Raw genomic sequence first — 21,353 nt, forward strand, 5'->3', positions numbered from 1 at the left:
GTTTATGTTTTCAAATATACTAAAAATTCAAAATATAGATGAATATGTAGAATTCTATGATCCTTTATACAAGCTTCAAATTTAGTTAAGTTATTATTTAAGCTATGAAGAAGAGAAAAATGTTATTGTGATTTGAAAGGGTGGCTAAAGGGTTGGTTATATAGTTAAAGAAAAAGAGGACAATTTAGATTTTTGTGAAGGAAGGTGCATGACAAGTTCATATTTTTAGAGACGGTGGAAAGAAAATGATGACTATAATAATAAAAATATATGATGGTAGGTTATTTCTTGACATAATCAAAGGAAATTTCTTGTTTTCTTAGTTCCTGCATATATGGAATTTCTTTTTGGTTGTTCTGTGGTCATGGTCATGTATGTTGGCCTGCATTTTTTCTTGTCTGTTTCTGGTTTGATTTTGTCTTCAATATATTTTTTTATGTGTATGGCTTTTTCCTATGAAAATTATATAATTGATACACAAATTTTTGAGTAGTTTCCAAGAAGTTGTGTATGCAATTTGTTGTCAAGTCATATTTCCACTTACTCATTGACTTTCTCCCATATCAATTAATTAATTAAATAACATATTATACGTAGGGATCTCATGACACCAAATGTGAAATTTAGTGTAATGATTTCTTTAAAAAATAAAAATAAAAAATATCAATAATCAATAATATAATAATAATAGTAATATTCACTATTTTTTATTATAAGTGTCTCGTTAATAATTGTCGAGATGCATTAATTGTGAGTAAAACGTCCATATTAATTGAAAGAGTTGAGATTAAACAACATATAAGTGAGAGATCTTAAACCTTATTGTCTTAAAATTTTGAGTGAATGTATGGCGTCAAAATCCCTTATTATGTGGTTAGTCAAGACCTAATGAATTTATCTAATGAGACTCTCCCTCACAGCGCAACGGTAATAACTTAAGGTTAATGTAATCAAGTTTTTAAAGGTTAGTGCAATGCATGAACGTCATTTTCATGGTAGAAAATTCCTACCATGTATATATTTAGTACTATTTAGCGGCAAGCAATTAGTATTTTCTATGAAGCTGGTGGTGCGTTTACACTTTTCTTTGAAAGGTAAGAAACAATTTGTGAAGACCTGAAAAACGTATGTCACCATTTTACAAGTCATAGGGATGGTTTTGTCCTCTTTCAACAAAAATTAAATAAAAAATTTCAGTCTATGGTTTTTATTTTTGACAAACAGTCTATGATTTTATTCTTGCTAAGTATATGAGGAATAAACTTTGCTTCCAATGTACCGAGACCAAGGCTACGAGAGTTTAGTGCATGTGTATTATTAGAAGTAACGATTGAATCAATTAGAATTTATATAAGCAGGGGGGTCGAGGTTCGAACTCTGATCATCCCACTTATTCACATTATGAGTGGAAGTTTTAGTCATTACGCTACTTGACAAAAAAAGGAAAAAAATTGTAGAAGTTGCACACTCGTGCACACATATCAATCATATCAATAATATGCTTAAAAAGTTGGGTTGTACTAAAAATATCAAATTGATAATTAGTGAAAAACATTTCTTAAACATTTCTCAACTTGTTCATGCACTGAATATTATTTTTTTTATGCTACTATTGCACTTTGTTTGTCACTTGGGTTGTATTGTTCTAAAGTAAACTTACATCAAAATAGCATGATTTTGGATGGGATTTGAGAGTAATTGAAATCATTGTCAGAAAGATCAAGATCTCGAAGGTGAACAAGGCGAAAGAGACTGCTGTTTCCATCAATTCTACCATAGAGTTGGCTACTACGAAGATCAATGCGAATCACTTGATTTGTGTGCTCATCACATGTAATGCCATCCCATGAGCAGCAATTTGTTCTAGAATTCCAAGATGCTGTTTTAGGATAACCGAGAGGATTCAAAGAGGCAGAGTGCACAAAGGAATTCATGTTTTAATCAACTTTGAAGTTTGAATTAAGTAGTTACATAAAATGAGTCAAAGTTATTTTGAATAAGAAGTTGAATGAATTTCACATATCAGTTTATTTTTATAATAGTTCCACCAAATTTGCTACACAGAAGACAATATTTGTATTAGCTCCTGAATATGTTTCTGATCAAAATGAATCCAATTTTACTTTTGCTTTCAACTTGTTCATGCACCGAATATTACTAAAAAAACGATGGTTCAATGGCTTGGCTCACCAAGCTTTTTAGACCGGGAATGTTGTGGCCCGTGATCCCCCCACTGTTAAGAGAAGGAGGTGTTCGCTGCTCTGTGAAACCAGCCTCACGCAGTGTCCTCCAGTCTAAGAGCCAGGAGACCTCAGCCTTCGCTCAAGTCCCATGACTCAACTCTCAACTTGGAGTGGGCAGGCCAACAAGGTGCACCCTCCGGACCAACTTGACAAGCCAAAGCTGTGTTCCATCGAATTAATGTCCCCACTTGGGTTACAAGTTGAAGTTACCTAACTCAGCAAACTAACTCATGTGTCAAATGTTTGTAAAGAGTCATTTTTGTTATACTATAGGCGATGCGGGACTTGGAAATGACATAGAATTGGTTATTTGCAGAGTTTTAATCATTGAGCTTCTTGTTCACACATCACACCACTGATTATTGAGTATACAGATTACAGAAGCTGGCCTTTTGTTAAATCGCCGATGCAGCCTAACAAATCAACCAATAACTCCTCTAATTGAATTCATCTAGATCCTTCTAGAAACAAGACTAATCACCTAAAAATATATAAGGATTAGGAAGAAAAATATCTATCTTTATAGATTTATAGTGATTAGTGAGTTAAAAAATAACATATAGTGATGCCTAATCAAGAGAAAAAGACTTGGATGAATTTTGCTTTCCCTATTAAAGTCAATCCACGATGTTTTGTTTGATTATTTCCAGAGAAAAGAATGTTTACAGATCGCAGGTTTGTTGAGCGTGGTTCAGCATCATGTTCGTAATCATCAATCTGCTGCAACAGTGTTGTTCGAAAATATGAAGATGTACGAGGACCGGCTGGTAGCAGGTCGGGTGGCAGTAATGGTGTGGATACTGTTGCAGAATCGGAATAATTAGGTGTGGAATAATGATATATTAATCGCAGAACAGCTGGGGAAACAAGTGTACAATATGTGGCAGGATTGGTATTATGTTTATGTGCAGCAGAACCCGAAAAACGACAGCAATAGCAGGCCTAAATGTGATGCTTAAGTAGTACTAAAGGCCATCATAGAATCCATTCCCTTTCAATATTTGGTTCTGTGTTGTGATCGGTTTCCTCTACACTTTGCAACTTTTCCTGCTGCGGACTTATAGTTTTTTACTTGTGAGTTATTCAGGTGAGTATGTTAGCCAACTTGAATGACAAAGTAATTATGTAAGATTAGTTCTTTCTTATCTTTCAAAAGATTATGAGCTTTACGTTGATCGATTGTAGTTTTTATGCAGTGTCTACGGTTTGCCTCTTTCTGCCATTCGTAGATAAACTGTCAAGGTTATTTATTTAATGATCTTTTTTCTTTTTCATTATTAGAATCTTCTGTTAAAGTTATTAAAAAAAGGTTGTAAATTGATAACAACTTAAGGCACATAATTTGATCATACTAGCTGGCTAATTTATTGTCGATGCTAATACACTTGCATTGTTGGAGTAAAAAAAATTAGCACAAAAAGAAGACAATATATAGCAATTCAAATAAAGCCAAAAAGTGGTTCAAAGCACACTGTTAATTACTATACCAAACAAAGCACCTTTTATCAAACTATAAGAAAGAGAGGCTTTTTGTTTTCAACTCAAAAGCACCTTTTAAGCCATCATAATTACATTCCAGTAAAGTTCAAACAAATATTCTGATTCATGGTCATCATCAGAGGCAGAAGTCTCTACATGATCTATACACTTGTTCAACAACTGTTCCCCACACAGACCTTGGTTACCCTCAAATGAATTATCTTCGAATGTACCAAACTGCTTATTCTGAGGTATAGGACCCAAGAGATTATTAAAAGAGACATTAAAGAATGCCAAAAAGGTAAGTTGTGTCAATTGTTGGGGAATCTTCCCTGAAAGACTGTTGAAAGAAAGATCCAATGCCTCAAGGTTTGTAAGCTTCCCTAAGGAAGATGGAATGCTTCCAATAAGGATGTTATTTGACAAGTTGAGCAAAATAAGACCCTTTATGTCGCCTATGACTTGCGGTATCTCTCCACTGATTTTGTTACTTGAAATATCAATGGCTATCAAGTTGCTGTAAAACTCTTGAAGCTTATCATATACTTGTGAACGAATAAAGGGCCTTTCTGCTTGTAAACTCTCCATGATTGTCGATCTTCACAACTTGTGAACTTTGATCGTACTGTAATTGACTTGTATTGGAAGTTTTCATTGCTTTCCAACTTTGGATCATTTCTGATGGAAAACTTCCAGAGAACTCATTGTGAGAAAGGTCGATGATGTGAAGCTTCGGAAACGTGCACGTCATATTTCCGGAGCACCTAATGTCTCCACGAAATTTATTATTACTTAAAGCCAATACCTTTAACTCAAGTAAATCTCCAAGCCAGAATGGAAATGAATCATTGATATTGTTATGACTAACATCAAAGTACTCTAGTCTTCTACTGTTGATCAATTCTCTTGGTAACTGACCTTGCAGATAGTTGTTGCTGAGATCAATCTGATGAAGACCATTTCCTATCTTGAGTGTTTGAGGAATGAGGCCAGACAATTTGTTCCCATGTAGCTTCAGATCTTCTAAAGATTGGCTAAAGTTCCCCAGACATGAGGGAACATTGCCGCTTAAGTTGTTTAATGATAACTCAAGTTCTACCAGTGATTTGAAATTGCATATGGATGGGGAAATTGCTCCTGTCAATGAATTGTTCGAAACGTCTAAGATTTGTAGACTTGCTTTCTTCCACAACCAATTGGGTAACGATTTATTGTATATTGTTTTTATAAAACGATAGAAATTTCACATCAAAGAGATCTCTTATAAATGGTGGAATCTCAACTAAATTGCATGAATCCAATGATAAGAATTGAATTTGAGAATCAGTCCTATGTGAAGAATTTTTCCCACTGTACAATGACAGTTCGTTTAATGATAAACTAAGAAAAACTAGATTTTTGAGCTTCAAAAACATGTCAAGCTCTAGCTTTCCATGTAAAGAATTATAGGGTACGGCGAAGGTAACTAAATTTGTTAGATTCATTATCCAAGATGGAATTTCACCTTTTAAATTGCAATTTTGTGCATCTAATAATTCTAGCTGGGTGAGATTTGCAAAAGATACACTGGCAGTGTACCACTGAAACTAGTGTACTCAAGTGCTAATGAGTTGAGTGAACTAGACTGAAACTCAGGCAACCTACCACTGAGATTTGGATTGTATGACAAATCCAGAACTTCTAAGTTTGGAAGATTAAATACTCCTAATGGAAATTCACCATGCAATTCACATTTGTGAAACTCTAGATTTTTCAACAAAGTTAGATTTGTGAGTGTGTCTGGTAAAGTGGATGCAATGGTCACTAAACTAAGTGCTAGTGTCTCAAGTTTTGTTGAGCTTTGAATTAAGCTTATGAGAGTGGACAATTTGAGATTTTCAACTGACTCACTAAGAAACCTTTAAATTTAGAGCTTCCTATATCATGGACACCTGCTTGAAGAAACAACAACTTGGATAACTGTGAAATTTGTGGTGGAATTTCTCCAAAAAAATTGGAATTAAGAAGTTGTAGATATTCTAGTTGTGAAAGTTCACTTATCCTTGATGATATTTGAGATTTTTTGAAGTCATTGTCAGAAAGATCAAGATCTCGAAGGTGTACAAGGCGGAAGAGGCTGCTATTTGCATCTATTCTACCATAGAGCTGACTGCTACTAAGATCAATTTGAATCACTTGATTTGTGTGCTCATCACATAAAATGCCATCCCATGAGCAGGAATCTGTGCTGGAATTCCAAGATGCTGTTTTAGGATAACTGAGAGGATTCGCAGAGGCAAACTTATTGATGTGAAAGCCTTCCTTAAATTGCAACAAGGCATGGTGATGGAATATTTCGCAAGTGCACGAAAACCACGTAGTAATAAAAATATCGATCCACAGGGATTGTGTGATCAAACTAGTCGAATTGTGTTCATAGACATTTTACAGAAAATACACATAAATTGGGGGTATGTTGAGTAATGAATTGCTAGAAAACGTGCTTTGATATAAAGGAAAAGCGAGGTAGAATCATCGGAATCATCTAGTCTATAGCTAAACCACATGCAATCTACTATGTCGTAGGAATTTACTCAAGTGTTCACAACTAGATCGACAAATTAGTGAATCGCAATCTCTTGTCAAAATCCACTCTATTCGTTGTCGATACTCCCCCGATCTCTCGGGCGGTAGCTACCTACAACGAATGATATTAACGCGCGTCAATCGTTCGCTACACTCTATGCCTCAATCTCTCGACCGGAGACACTCGAGTGCTCAATACAATTCAGTTCAGAAATTAAATCAATACTCTCGCACGTGACTTAACTCGAAATCATTATAACACTAATGAAGGATTATAAAGCATTAAAAACAGATTTGCATTGGATGAACACTATAGAGAGAGTAAATTCTTACAACATTTGCAGATTACATTCAGTTGAACTACATCCTAAACTATCCTAGATTCTACCTTCAAAGGAGTTTAGCTCCTCATCGTGCTTCGTTCGCTTCCTCGCTTCATCGCCATGGCTTGTGAATCCATGCTCTCGACGTGCTTGGAGCTATCCTCTGGAGTCTTGAATCGCGATCTGGAAGTTCCAAAACCAGAATGTAGATCAATTTTGCAGAATTTTCCAACCCGAAAACAGAATTATGCAGAAACTATATATACAGAAGGCAACCACGCCGCGCGCCAGATCTATCACGCCGCGCGTGGTTGCAATTCCACCAACTACGCCGCGCGTGGTAACAGAATCACGCGGCGCGTGATCAAGTCAGAGAGCAATCTTCTTCTTCAGCAAATCTTCATGCCGCGCGTGGTAAGGCATCACGCCGCGCGTGATCAGAGTAAAAATCCTGGCTCCCTGTGAGCTCCATCACGCGGCGCGTGATGGGCTACGCCCCCAGCGTAGTGAAAATCATTCAAATCCTGCAGTTTTTCCTGTTTTCTTGCAAAACAAGTAATCAAGCTAATGGTTAGATTTCTCTTATATTTATTGCTAAAAACCTACTAAAATGCATCTAATGTTGCTAAAATAGGCATGGATTAGAGAGTGTGACGATTTGTCATCACAACCCCAAACTTAAACCTTTCCTTGTCCTCAAGGAAACAACTTTTACCTCAAGCTTTTGTGTCAAGACCTTGGCATTTTCCTTGAATTCACTCGAATCATACATACGTGAGACTCACCTGATGATCAATGATCCACCTGCAAACAATGCTCAGTTGCACAACCGTTCCCGCAAGGCATTTTCAAGTAGTTCACACTTTTCGACCAAGGCTCTATGATTTCATCACACTACTCACATGCACTCTTCAGTTTTTGGTAACTCGCTCAAATCAGCACATCAATGCAAGTCAACAATAATTTTGCAAGTAGTCTAAGAATTCATTCGGTTCACTTTGTGCACACACATTAGAGGTCTTTTAGGGTTATAACGTGGCTTGGCTAGGGTGGATGGTGACATTTTGGGATAAGTAGTAGAAAAACTTGGAGTTAGATCCCCCTATGGTCAAAATTTTCATAAACCAAAACCCCTTTTTGAAATATAGTGGACTAGAGAACTTTTTCAAAACATCAAACAAAGTTTTGCAATTCTTTTGAATTCAAGGCTATCACTTCTTTTCTATATTTTTTTTTTCTTTTCATTCCTTCATCTTTTTGTTTTTTTTTCATTTTCTTACTTTTTCTTTCTTCAAAATGACTAAAGCCTTGCAACTTTTGAAATTTTTCTCAATTCTTCAAATCAAAACTTTTATAAGTTCTCTAGTACCCTCACCCCAAACTTTATTTGTTGCTAATTCCAAAGAGCAACCCCAAACTTAGTAGTGAGCAATGCGCATCAACTACTAATTAGGTGCCTAACCTCCAAGAAAGTCATTCCTTTTTTCAACAAAAATTTCTCAAGGTTTTGCAAAAATAACATTTTCTTTTTCAGCTCAAATTGGTTAAGCAAAGGATAATTATATGTAAGGGTGGATAGAAAGGCTCAAAGGTACCAAGAAACATGCCTCGTGTGTGCTACAAAAGTACCAATCAAATATAAAGACGACAAGCAAAATCGAGAGACAATACATGAGTGGATATCACACATAGAAGAAAAAGGAGTGTTTGGCTCAATACCTCTCGGTTGGGTCGAATCAAAGAACCGGTCAAAAAGTGTGCGTTCCCTTCCTTTGCCTCTTGATCGCATGAGTGCAACAAGCTATTGCACTGCAAGTTTCACATATCACACACGGAGAAAATCAAGTAATTGATACTCAAGTAACTAGAAAGAACATGCCAAAATATTGAAACAAACTCTAGAAGTAAAAACCATTCCACAATCAAACAAAAGAAGATTCAAATTTAGAGTACACAATTAAAATATCCAGCTAATATCCAAGCAACATCAGAATATTATTACAAACCAAGCAAATAAAAGAAAAAGAAGTAAAGATAGAGATAGAGTAGTAGAATAGTAGCAGCAGCAGCAGCAGCAGAGCAGCACCAACAATGTCAAACAGCGTCATCTGGCTGGCCGGTGAAGTAGTTTGTGAACGGGCTATTCAAATTCAAATTCAGCCCATCCACATCCAGCATTTCTCTCTCCATAGCAGCAGCCTCATCCTGCTCAACCCGGCGTCGCCTCTCGATCTCGGCCAACTCAGAAGTTCTCAGACCCGAATTGTACGCTTGTCTGGCCTGAAAAGATGTCAGCTCCCTCGCCTGATGCGCCTCCCAATCAGTATCAACAGGATACAAAGTCCCAAACGTAGGAGGAGGGAAAGTAGACCGGTAAGTCATCGCCTCGGTGTACATGGAAGAGGCGGTATCAAAATAAAGATTCGGCAACCCGGAATATTGAGAAATTTCCATTTGATGCAACATAGAAGCAAGCTGATTAACATCATGAGAATAAAGAGGAGGAGCATGTGCCGGTATTTCTTGAGACTCATATGCCGGATCCCCCTGTTGATCCGGATGGTTACCCTCTTCAAACCGGTTAATTTCTTCTTCTTCCCTCAAGGCTTCCTCCCTTGCAGCATTCGCCTCACCACGGGGCACAATAGGACCTCTCTCAAACTTTTTGATGAAGTATGATAAAGACAGTGGACGGACGGGATGAAGATCACCTTCTTGCACATTCATGGGAACATTATTCGCCCTACACAAAGCAGCGATGAGATTACAATGTCCCAAAGTAAAAGTAGGATTCGGATGATTGGCTATTTCATGTAGATCTTTTTGTAACCAATACCCAAGATTAATAAACTTCCCTTCAACCAACAATCGGACCGCGTGCGCATTATCAAGCTGAATCTCCGAATTGTTGCCAACAACCCTCACATTTTTCAACCAAAATTCACCCCAAGCTCGGTGAACCGGATTAAAACTTGTTAAGCTCAACCTTCTAGGGAGAGAAGCTGCTGAGTGGGCTAGCCACATTGCTCCCGGACGACATACTATACTCTTTAGTTCCTCCCTAACTTCAATACCACTCTTGTCGATCCTCTCTCTATCACGCAAGAGTTCACACACGCCTCCAGCAGCACAACCAAGCAGATTGTTTATAGTTTCAAAAGAATAACTCACCTTAACACCCCTAACCACAGAAATATATTCCGGAAACATAGGTTGATCCGGTAAATAAGCATTTGCAAAGAACTCCCTAGCCCACATCTGATTTCCAGGATTCACTTCATCTTTAATCATCAATTTATTAAATTTCTCCCATCCCCTAGACTTTATCTCATTCCCTAACTCAGCTACACCATTCAGCAAGTCCTCACCAAAACCCTTCTCTTGATTAATAGTAAAGGTTCGAATTTGTGAGTACCTTTTCTCATGAACTTCACTGATGAAGTGGGGATGAACCTGTTGCCGAGTGACATGGCTCCGGCGAGGAGGAGATGCTTGAGCGGACCGAGAAGATTGGCCCTTGCTTGCACTCATCTTTGTTCTTGGTTTCTTTTGAGGCTCTTGTGGTGGATTAGCATCACTCTTCTTCTTTCCCTTTCCAGTTAGCCGAGTCAACATCTTGATATTGTAAAGATTGAAATGGGTTAATTTGGGAAAATGGTGAAATGAGATGAAATGAGGGATTTGGAGTGGAATTAGGAGTGGGTGATATGGGTGTAATGTGAATGTGAAGGAAATGGATGATTGGAGGTGATTAGAAGTGAAATTGGAGAAGTTTGGAGAGTGAAAATGGGTTGTCAATGGAGTTTTCCGTGTGGGAGACCGTGTGAATTGATGATGGGACGGATGGAGTGGTTGAGAAGATGAAGAAATTCAAATTTTACACGCTTTCCTGTGTAACCACGCCGCGCGTGACCCCTGCTACGCCGCGCGTAGTACCAATTGTAACGGTCAAGAACTTCTTTCCTCAAGGCCACGCCGCGCGTAATCACCATCACGCGGCGCGTAATCACTTAGTCAGAGACTCCATATTTCTCCAGTTTTCACGCAGCGCGTGATATACCCCTACGCCGCGCGTAATGCCTTCTGAAAACTTCTTCCTCTGTGATGAAAGATCACGCCGCGCGTGATTGTACTGCGCCCCCGGCGTAGTAGAATTCTGGTCTGCCCTGTTTTGCTTCCGTCCTTGCTTCTGCTGCACACCTACCTACATACTTCAAAAACAAAGCAACTAAAACATTAGAAACCGTTGGGTTGCCTCCCAACCAGCGCTTGTTTAACGTCCCGATGCTTGACGTTCCATACCCCTAGGGGTTATGGAAAAGAAGTGCCACCATGTGGCAAGTAGTGTGCATTCCAAGGTAACTTAAGAGCATCTTTCACAATATGATCATAAACCTGGATTTTAAAACATTGTGGGTCTCCATCATCACACTCCATCTTGTCAAAGACATTGAATGTAACCTGCTGATCATCGGTCCTTAGCATGAGTTCGCCCATCTCTACATCGATTAGGGCACGGCTAGTTGCTAAAAAGGGTCTACCAAGTAGCAAAGGTTCCCACTCCCTAGTTTCTTCTATGTCTAAGACCACAAAATCTGCGGGAAACACAAACCCAGCAACCTTAACCAACACATCGTGGAGAATACCTTCCGGATGCACAACCGATCTATCCGCCAAAGAGAGACTCATCTTTGTCGGCTTTGCTACCGCTCCCGGTATCTTCTTCATCATTGATAACGGCATCAGATTAATGCTCGCACCCAAATCACACAAGGCTTTTTCAATAGTGAGCGTTCCAATGGAACATGGAATTGTAAAGCTCCCCGGATCTTTCTTTTTCTGAGGTAGCTTCCGTTGAATGAGGGCGCTACACTCTTCCGTCATACTTACCATTTCATCATCTAATGGTTTTCTTTTCTTTGTGAGCAGCTCCTTCAAAAACTTTGCATAACTTGGCATTTGCTCCAAAGCCTCAACTAAAGGGATAGCCATCTCAAGCTTGTTCAACACCTTCATGAACTTCTTGAACTCCTTCTCCCGCTCAAGATTCTTCACTTTCTTTCTCCTAGGAAAAGGCATCCTAGCATATGGCGATTCATCAACTCCTTTACCTCTCTCAACCTTCTTACTCTCTTTTTCTTTTATCTCCCTCTGTTTTTCAACTTCTTCTACTTCATCCTCACTAAACTCAACTTCCTTAAGCATCGTTTCCTTTTCTACTTCTCCCTCATATCTCTCATTTTCAACTACGACCTCTTGCTTATTTTCAACTTCTCCCGCAATGACCTTCTCTTTCAAGGGTTTCTCCACCGCTGGCCTTTCCGGTATCACTCTACTCCTCAACGTGATTCCATTGCAAGTTTCATTTTTCGGATTATCATGAGTGTTTCCACCGAAACCTCCTTGGTTTTGCAACATAGAAAACTGTCTTGACAGCTGACCCATTTGCACCTCAAGATTCTTTATAGAAGCTTCATGATTCTTGTTAGAGGTTGCTTGACTCGATTTCATCGCTTCAAAGTTGCTTTGGGTCATGAGCATGAACTGATTTAGAGTCTCTTCCATCCTTGATGGAGGCCTTTGCTGCTGTTGCGGTGCACCTTGACCTTGCATACCGTTCCCCCACCCGGAACCGTTGTTATTATTGTTGTACGGCTTCCGAAAATTGGCCAAGTAGCGAGCCTCCTCTGAACCCTCCGGGAAGCATCCGCCATTAGGGTGGTCCTGCAAACAAAAATCACAGCGCACATTGTCAATTTTACCTATTGGAGAAGTTTGGACTTGCGGATTGGACAGCAGCTTCATTATTGCTTCCATTTGACTAGTCATGAGCTTTTGTTGCGCCAATAGCGCTGTTTGAGTATCCAATTCCAACACTCCGCCATTCTTTTTGGCTCCTCTATCATTAGTAGCTCTATACTCGTTTTGAGCCATGCTTTCCACCAATTCTCTTGCTTCAGTTTCGTCACGGTTCTTCAACGAACCACCGGCTGATGCGTCAAGTATCATTCGCGTTTGAGCCCTCAAACCTTGGGTGAACATTTGCATCTGATTGTGGCCATCGAAACCGTGATTCGGGCACCTTTTAAGACAAACTTTGAACCTCTCCCAAGCATCATACAACGTCTCACCATCCGCTTGTTCGAAGTTGCTAATTTCAGCCCTTCTTTCTAGGAACTTATGAATAGGGAAGTAACGATCTAAGAACTTCCGCTCCAGCTATCTCCAAGTCTCAATTGTTCCGGCGGGTATCGTGTCTAACCAATCTTTAGCACGGCCGGTGAGAGAATGCTTGAATAACCTCAGTCTTTTGTCCGATTCGCTCACCCCCGGTGGATCGGTATAGTCGCAGGCTTCATAGAAGTGAGACAAGTGTAAGTTCGGGCATTGAGCTTCCGAACCTGAATAAGGATTCTCTTTTAAGGCGGAAAGGACCGTGTTCTTGACGTCGAATGAGACAGGATTCGCCGGCTGAAAGCCTTGATTTGCCAACGCGTCATTGTCTCTCCTCCCATAATCACCAAGGGTACGCCTTGGCGGTTGAGGAACCGGTGGAACCTGTTCTTCCTCCATTGTTGCTGCAGTCCGTCCTTGACAGTCCGGTGTATCCCTTAGCAAAGCTGTTCCCCTTGAAGCTTGAGCTTCCCTTGTTGCCTTTCGAATTGCGCGAGCTGTCTTTTCAATCTCCGGATCAAATTGCAGCTCTTGAGGACCTGTTCTCCGCATGCACAATGAAACACACAAGTAGAACGCTCCGGGAGAAAAATATAAAACAGAAAATAATAAAGAAAACACAGAAAATATGAACACTATTGCCTAGTTGAATCAATCACAATCCCCGGCAACGGCGCCAAAAACTTGATGGAATATTTCGCAAGTGCACGAAAACCACGTAGTAATAAAAATATCGATCCACAGGGATTGTGTGATCAAACTAGTCGAATTGTGTTCATAGACATTTTACAGAAAATACACATAAATTGGGGGTATGTTGAGTAATGAATTGCTAGAAAACGTGCTTTGATATAAAGGAAAAGCGAGGTAGAATCATCGGAATCATCTAGTCTATAGCTAAACCACATGCAATCTACTATGTCGTAGGAATTTACTCAAGTGTTCACAACTAGATCGACAAATTAGTGAATCGCAATCTCTTGTCAAAATCCACTCTATTCGTTGTCGATACTCCCCCGATCTCTCGGGCGGTAGCTACCTACAACGAATGATATTAACGCGCGTCAATCGTTCGCTACACTCTATGCCTCAATCTCTCGACCGGAGACACTCGAGTGCTCAATACAATTCAGTTCAGAAATTAAATCAATACTCTCGCACGTGACTTAACTCGAAATCATTATAACACTAATGAAGGATTATAAAGCATTAAAAACAGATTTGCATTGGATGAACACTATAGAGAGAGTAAATTCTTACAACATTTGCAGATTACATTCAGTTGAACTACATCCTAAACTATCCTAGATTCTACCTTCAAAGGAGTTTAGCTCCTCATCGTGCTTCGTTCGCTTCCTCGCTTCATCGCCATGGCTTGTGAATCCATGCTCTCGACGTGCTTGGAGCTATCCTCTGGAGTCTTGAATCGCGATCTGGAAGTTCCAAAACCAGAATGTAGATCAATTTTGCAGAATTTTCCAACCCGAAAACAGAATTATGCAGAAACTATATATACAGAAGGCAACCACGCCGCGCGCCAGATCTATCACGCCGCGCGTGGATGCAATTCCATCAACTACGCCGCGCGTGGTAACAGAATCACGCGGCGCGTGATCAAGTCAGAGAGCAATCTTCTTCTTCAGCAAATCTTCACGCCGCGCGTGGTAAGGCATCACGCCGCGCGTGATCAGAGTAAAAATCCTGGCTCCCTGTGAGCTCCATCACGCGGCGCGTGATGGGCTACGCCCCCAGCGTAGTGAAAATCATTCAAATCCTGCAGTTTTTCCTGTTTTCTTGCAAAACAAGTAATCAAGCTAATGGTTAGATTTCTCTTATATTTATTGCTAAAAACCTACTAAAATGCATCTAATGTTGCTAAAATAGGCATGGATTAGAGAGTGTGACGATTTGTCATCACATGGCTTTCATGATCATGACACTTTGGCTGAATTAAAGGAAAACATGTTGTGAATGTGAAAGAGAAGAGTGAATAAAGGAAAACAAATTGTAGTAACAAAACAAGAGACCAGACAGAGACCATTGTATCTTAATATTTGAAACTGAAAAGTTTGATGAAATAGTAGACTCATACAAGGTGGTTCTTATACTAAAATAATGGGTTGCATATGAGAAATGAAAATGTTTTCTAGTAAACTGGATGTTGGATGATAGTTTCTCGAACTTTTGACAGTTACTACGATGACATTCTTTTCAATAGGAAGGTAGTGAATATTTCAGAAGTGGTTGATAGGACTAAGAGAGCGTCGTGGTTTTGCTTCATTTGTGGTTGGAGGTACTTTTTAACGGTGTCCGTCCAGAAGCTGTTCTGTTATTGTATATGCTGGGGCAGGAGCTATTTTCTTCATGTTGGAAGTACTTTTTCATTTTTGTTGAGGTTTGAAAAGGTCTCTGGCACTGTCCTCCATTATGTTGTGATATTGGTTAATTCATGTTTGTTTCTTAGAGGATAAGTAACTACTTTTAGAGGTTGTTATTTGTTAGTTAGAGAATTAGTGAAGTTTGTTGTGATCTGACTAATTCCTTGTATGTCAAGTAACTGAGTATATAAACTAATTTGTGTTGTAATCATTCATTAAGTGATGTGTGAATAAAATTTCTCTTCCCTCTATTTATTTCATTCATCTTCTTCCTCATTCACTTTCTGCAAACCTGTGTCATAGGCTCACACTGAGTCTATCATGTCTGTGAGTGTTTAGGCTCAATCTGTGCCTAAGTGTGTGCGTGCTCAGTGAAGGCTCAAGTTGAGCCTATCTGCAATGTTGTGTCTTGTGTTTCATTGCGCTAACACATTAGACATATATAATGAAGAATTTATTGATTAAATATTGCAGAATCTAATACAGCTGCAAAGTTGGAGTGAAAATAATTAGTCAAGAAATGAATACAATATAAAACAATTCAAATGAGCCACTAGAATTAAACTTTTTGGTAACGAGAATAAACCTCAATGAAACACCAAAAAGTGGTTCAAAGCACAAACTTACTAGAGGCAATCACAACGACAAAACATACCAAGAACAAATGAAAATTATACTTTCTTTCATAATATCAACAACTAAACTACATACAAAGCACACTCTTATTATAGGAAATCACAACAATAAAAGGAAAGAGTGGCCTTTTGCTTTTAACTCAGAAGACCCTTTTAAGCCATCCAAGTACCTGCGGAAAAAAAGTGATTCCCAATGCCACTCCAGCAACAAGACCACCTACATACCCAATAAACACTATTTTCCAGTCAAATTCAAAGAAAGATCCTGAATCATGATCATCATCTTCATCAGAGGTAGTAGGCTCTGAATGACCTATACACTTCTTCAACAATTGATCCCCACACAGACCTTGGTTACCCTCAAATGAATCACTTTTGACCAGTGCCCTCGGCAACTGACCACGTAGATCATTGTTGCTGAGATCAATTTGCTGAAGGGCATTTCCTATCATATATGTTTGAGGAATTAGACCGGACAATTTGTTCTCTTTTAACATCAACATTTCTAGATATGGGCTTAAGATGTTGAACGATAAATCCAGATACCCGAGTGATTTGAGATTGCATATGGATGGGGAGATTTCTCCTGTTAATGAACTGTGGGAAATTGTTAAGCTTTGTAGACTTGCTTTTCTCCACATCAGACTTTCTAAATCATCGAGATCTCTTATAAATGATGGAATCCGAACCAAATTGCATGAAGCCAAACTTAACACACCGATTTGAGAATCAGTCGAATTGGAAGAACGTTTCCCACTGGATATTGAAAATTTATTAAATGATAAATTAAGAAAAAATAGCACTTTGAGCTTTAGGAATATGTCAAGCTCTAGTTTTCCATACAAAAAATTAGAAGGTAGGTTCAAGAAAACCAAATTTGTTAGGTTGGTTATCCAAGATGGAAATGTACCCTTTATATTGCTATTTACTGCACTTAAAATGTTTAGTTGGGTGAGATTTGCAAATGATAACGGGAATTTCACTACCAATATTTACCGATGATAAATCCAAGGAAATTATTGATGAGAGCTTACCTATCCATGAAATGGTCTCAATAGTAAATTCATTGAAACCAACATTCAAGTGATCGAGTTTGGTAAGATTTGCCAGTGTAGCAGAAGGGTCGCCCCTAAATTTGTTATCTTTAAGGCTTATCTTTGTGAGTTGTGTGAGGTTGCCAAGCGAAGAAGGAATATAACCATAAAAATTGCAACCTGAAATTGTGAAATTATTTAAAGATCTGAGTGTAATTAAAGTCATTATCTGAAAGATCAAGATTTCGAAGGTGTACAAGGCGAAAGAGACTGCTGTTTGCATCCATTGTACCATAGAGTTGGCTGCTACTAAGATCGATGTGAATCACATGATCTGTGTGTCATCACATTTTATAACAACAATCTGTGCTTGTATTCCAAAATGCTGTTTTCGGATAACCAATATGATTCCAAGAGGCAGATTTCTCGATGGTAAAACCTTCTTTAAATTGTAACAAGGCACGGCTTTCATGATCATGACACTTTGAGTGAATTAAAGGAAAACATTTAGTAAATGTAAAATTAGAAGTATAGAACTGTGAATAAAGGAAAATAAACTGTACTGACAAAACAAGAGATCAGATAGACACCATTGTAATTTAATATTTGAAACTGAAAAATTTGATGAAATGTTAGACACATACTAGCTAGGTTTTTTTTTGGTACAAGTAGAAGAAACAAAAGAAAAGAAAAAACAAATTATCTAGAAAAGAAAGTCCCACAAGCATCAGCTAGCAGGAGAAGATTCATTCCAATTGACTCTTTACTGAAGCAATGGACTGCATAGTGCATATATATTGGCTCTTTAATTCTACAATTTTGTTTCAACTTTAAGCCACTTAAATTGAAAAATATGCAATCATACAATCATTGACACAGAAAATAAAGACATAGCTATCTTTCATTTTTAATTCATTAACATTTCTGTTTCAAGAAAAATCATTAACATCTCATTAACATATCAATTTGACCAATATAGGTACACAAGAGGAACCTGCACATGCTTATGACATAGCTGCAATCGTCGTAGTTGTGCGACTGATGGATCCTCAAACTGATATTTGTATGCAGGTACCCAAATGCATGACTGGACAAGATCTGAAATAATGACCTGAATTCAACTGAAACGCGAGAATCATCATTTGAAAATAAAAACTATTATTTCTTGAGCAACAAGTCAACTTCTCCAACTGCAGTAGTCTTCTCTTTCATTCTTCGTTGTTTCAAGAATTATTGTGAAAGAAATCAGATGTATCTGAAGGAAATCACAATAGAGCACGCAACAACAAACTTCGCCTGAATTTTAGATGAAGGTTAAGGTGGGAAAGGTCGTTTATTTTCCCATGATAAACCCAAAATAAGATAGATCATGTGTTGTCGTGTTGAAACTATCGACAACGCCCTTAGCATCCAAATTAAAAAATTATTTAAATAAGTATGTAAATTTATTAATTAATTTTGTCGAAATAAAATGTAATAGTATGTTGGTAAATAAGTAACTAACCAATAATTTTTAGTAGATTAATTAGTTTGGTGAATTTTTGGTACATTTTTGACAATTTAGTTTTATTATAGGTCAAATGCATGTTACGGTCTTCTTAATTTAACGTTTATAATAAGTTCTTCTAAGTTCAAATGCAATTTAGTTTTTTTTTTTTTTTTCTCTTTCTAAATACTAAATTGATCATTTAACTTACAAGAAAAAGTCCATAATTTTGTGAATGATTTTTTTAATAAATTTAAGTTTGTTTAATATAAAAAATTGGTCCTACATTCCCACTTCGTGTGTATATTTATTTTAAGTATGAGTGTGGCAATCTAACTTCTAAGTCAACTATTAATTTATATATACCATGTATTTAGTATTCAAATAATTCATGGAAGAAAGAGCTAAATGCATGTTGATCCATGCAGGAAGCTTCCTCATTCGACACCATCTTTGGATCTCACAACTAAACATGATTTTAATAAATAAAATCCAGATGTTTGATTAATTACTATTTTAATTCAATATTCATTTTTCCTTCAACCATCAATAAAAATATTTTCTTCGGTTGGGATAAATGAATTTTTTTCTTCTCAAACAATTTAGTAGCTAAAATCATACACTTTCAATATCGAGAAGTGAGAAATTGCAAATTCAAATTCAGACTTATGCATATCAATGTTGATTAGTTGATATTTCTATAAATCAATAATAGACATAGTTATAGGTCAACAATTTTAAATAAATAAAAAATTTATGAATTAAAGCCACAAATCTAGTTAACATTGTTACTTCAGATCAAAGATATATAATATCGTGTCTAATATCCGTGTCTAATATATGTGTTTGTGTGATTACTTTGCCACAAAGTAACCATAATGAAAATCATGGATGTTGAATGAGGAAAAAAAAAAGGACAAAAATATATTTATTGGTGTTGATTTATCATTACATTTCAAAAGCGCAAAACAAACTAAAGTAAATAACTTAACATCACAATTAACATGATCCAAATTATATGGATCGTGTATTAAGTTGAATGTGATTATACATTCAACTTATTGTTGTGGAGTCTAGAAATCATTGCGAGCATCAGTGAACTAATTAAGACCTATATATGAAGCGATCTAATTTAAACACCTAAAACTTAACTTAAGAGTTTTAAGTGAAGATAGCATCCATATATCTTTAGAGATTTGATCATTAATTTGTTATTTTTAACCACTCCGTCGAACTTTTCAACAAGTGGTATCACACTTATTCTACAAAGTAATGAAAAATTGAAAATTCTAATTAATTTGTTGTTACATTTAAGCTGATGGTTGAGAAGCTGGAGGGATTATTGGTGCTGTGGGAGGGGTTAAAGTATAACCACTCTTGGGATTTGTATTTGGCTCTGGATCTGAATAATCCATAACTTCAAACACTTGCCTCATTTTCCTATCATGCTCCTAAATAAAAACACCAATTCTTGTTAATTTTCAGCATATATAATAATTTTCTTGACCTCAAATGATAAAAAAAATTAGATAATAATATTTTAAAGTTTGGTCAAAAGATAAATATAATTGGAACCAATAAAATGAAGAAAACAAATACTATCTTATGGATGAAATGAAATATTAAAATAACAAACTAACCATGTTAGAATCTGCATCTTCAACTCTCTCCATCATTGCCACTCTCCCAAAACCTTGAAATTTTTAACAAAATAAAACATCAAACCAAAAACAACAAAACTAACTAAATGAAACAAATCAAAACAAAATTTAGGAACGAGAGACACATGATTTTACTGTTCCATTCTTAATTATAAGAAAAAGTCAATTCAATTTTACAGATTTATTTAATAACCAATGTATTTAATGTAAATTATAGACTAGATACATCATCTGAAAAGTGAACTATTTAGTAATTTAGAGTCGACGATTGAAATTATGAGCGCAATATAAAAGAATTTGGAATCTCCGTAATTGCATATCAATCGTAACCGTAATTTAAAACGGTAAAAGACATTATACTTACCATGGCCAAAGGAGAGAAGGAGAATGGATGAAACAAGAAGAATCATGAGAAAACGTGAGTGGCCCATTAATTTTTAGGGGATTTTAAGAAATGGGTATGAGAGAAATTGGTGATCTATGTATGAAAAAAACAAAAAAGAAGGGAATTTGATGTGTTTAGAGACGATGAAAATATTGGTATATATGTGTGTGAGAATGAAGAGAGTGCAGTGTGTCAGCATGAGATTCTGAAAGAAACATTAATTTTCGGAAACCGACTTTGGCTTCTGCTAAGATCCAGCCAAACATAGGAAAGTGGCAAAGTGATACTTTCGTTGGCATCATATGCATTACACACGTTTTAGCTTTTATAACTAGGTTACCCCTTCCAATTTTTTAAGGTTTTTTAACATTTAAAAATATTATACATGCCTTACATGAAACTGTTACGTTACGAGGAGTTTGAGGATCATTATATTGGATATTTAACAATTATATAACTGAGTTTAACATTGCATTTTAACCTAAAATTTTAAAACATTAAATTTATGAGTCAACTTACTTGTAAATTGTTCGATATTTACTTTTCTATCTAATGTGAGCCTCAACCCACACTTGAAATACCAACAATTTCCCCCGTGTAAATTCATTCATTCTTTATGGGCATGCTCCTCCTCAAACGGAAGCTTTTTGATCCATACACTCGTACCGTCGTTGTGACACTCAACGGGATACACCGTCTGACCACCGTTGTTATAAGAAGACATTCGATACAATGAGCCGGTCAAACCCTTCGTCAAACAATCGAATCTGATATCACTGTTGGGGCATGATGGGGATGTAAAGATCATCACATCAGGCATTGAACAACTACATAAGTGAGTCGGACAAATACATTTATTTCAAAAGTATTGGTTTAATGTTGCCATCCAAAAAAGATTAGCGGTGCAATTTATTGTCAGTTTATCTTTTACCCGTGCGTAATTATTTTGGATATATGTGTGTGTGTTTTTTTAACAATTAAATTGGGCTA

The 21,353-nt window shown here is 37.2% G+C and overlaps 1 protein-coding gene and 1 pseudogene across 1 annotated transcript; both read right to left on the reverse strand.

Moving 5' to 3' along the window:
• Positions 1-3,797: 3,797 nt before the first annotated feature.
• Positions 3,798-17,057, reverse strand: LOC123892150 (annotated as a pseudogene).
• A 2,356-nt stretch (positions 17,058-19,413) lies between these two features.
• Positions 19,414-20,646, reverse strand: LOC123890617. Its single transcript, XM_045940256.1, has 3 exons — positions 20,343-20,646; positions 19,958-20,010; positions 19,414-19,768 (listed from the first exon to the last, which is right to left on the reverse strand). Exons 1-3 carry the CDS (start codon positions 20,407-20,409, stop codon positions 19,628-19,630), a joined length of 261 nt encoding a protein of 86 aa, XP_045796212.1. The 5' UTR covers positions 20,410-20,646; the 3' UTR covers positions 19,414-19,627.
• Between the last annotated feature and the right edge of the window lie 707 nt (positions 20,647-21,353).

This window comes from Trifolium pratense, linkage group LG6 (assembly GCF_020283565.1).
Source record: "Trifolium pratense cultivar HEN17-A07 linkage group LG6, ARS_RC_1.1, whole genome shotgun sequence".
Taxonomy (NCBI): Eukaryota; Viridiplantae; Streptophyta; class Magnoliopsida; order Fabales; family Fabaceae; genus Trifolium; species Trifolium pratense.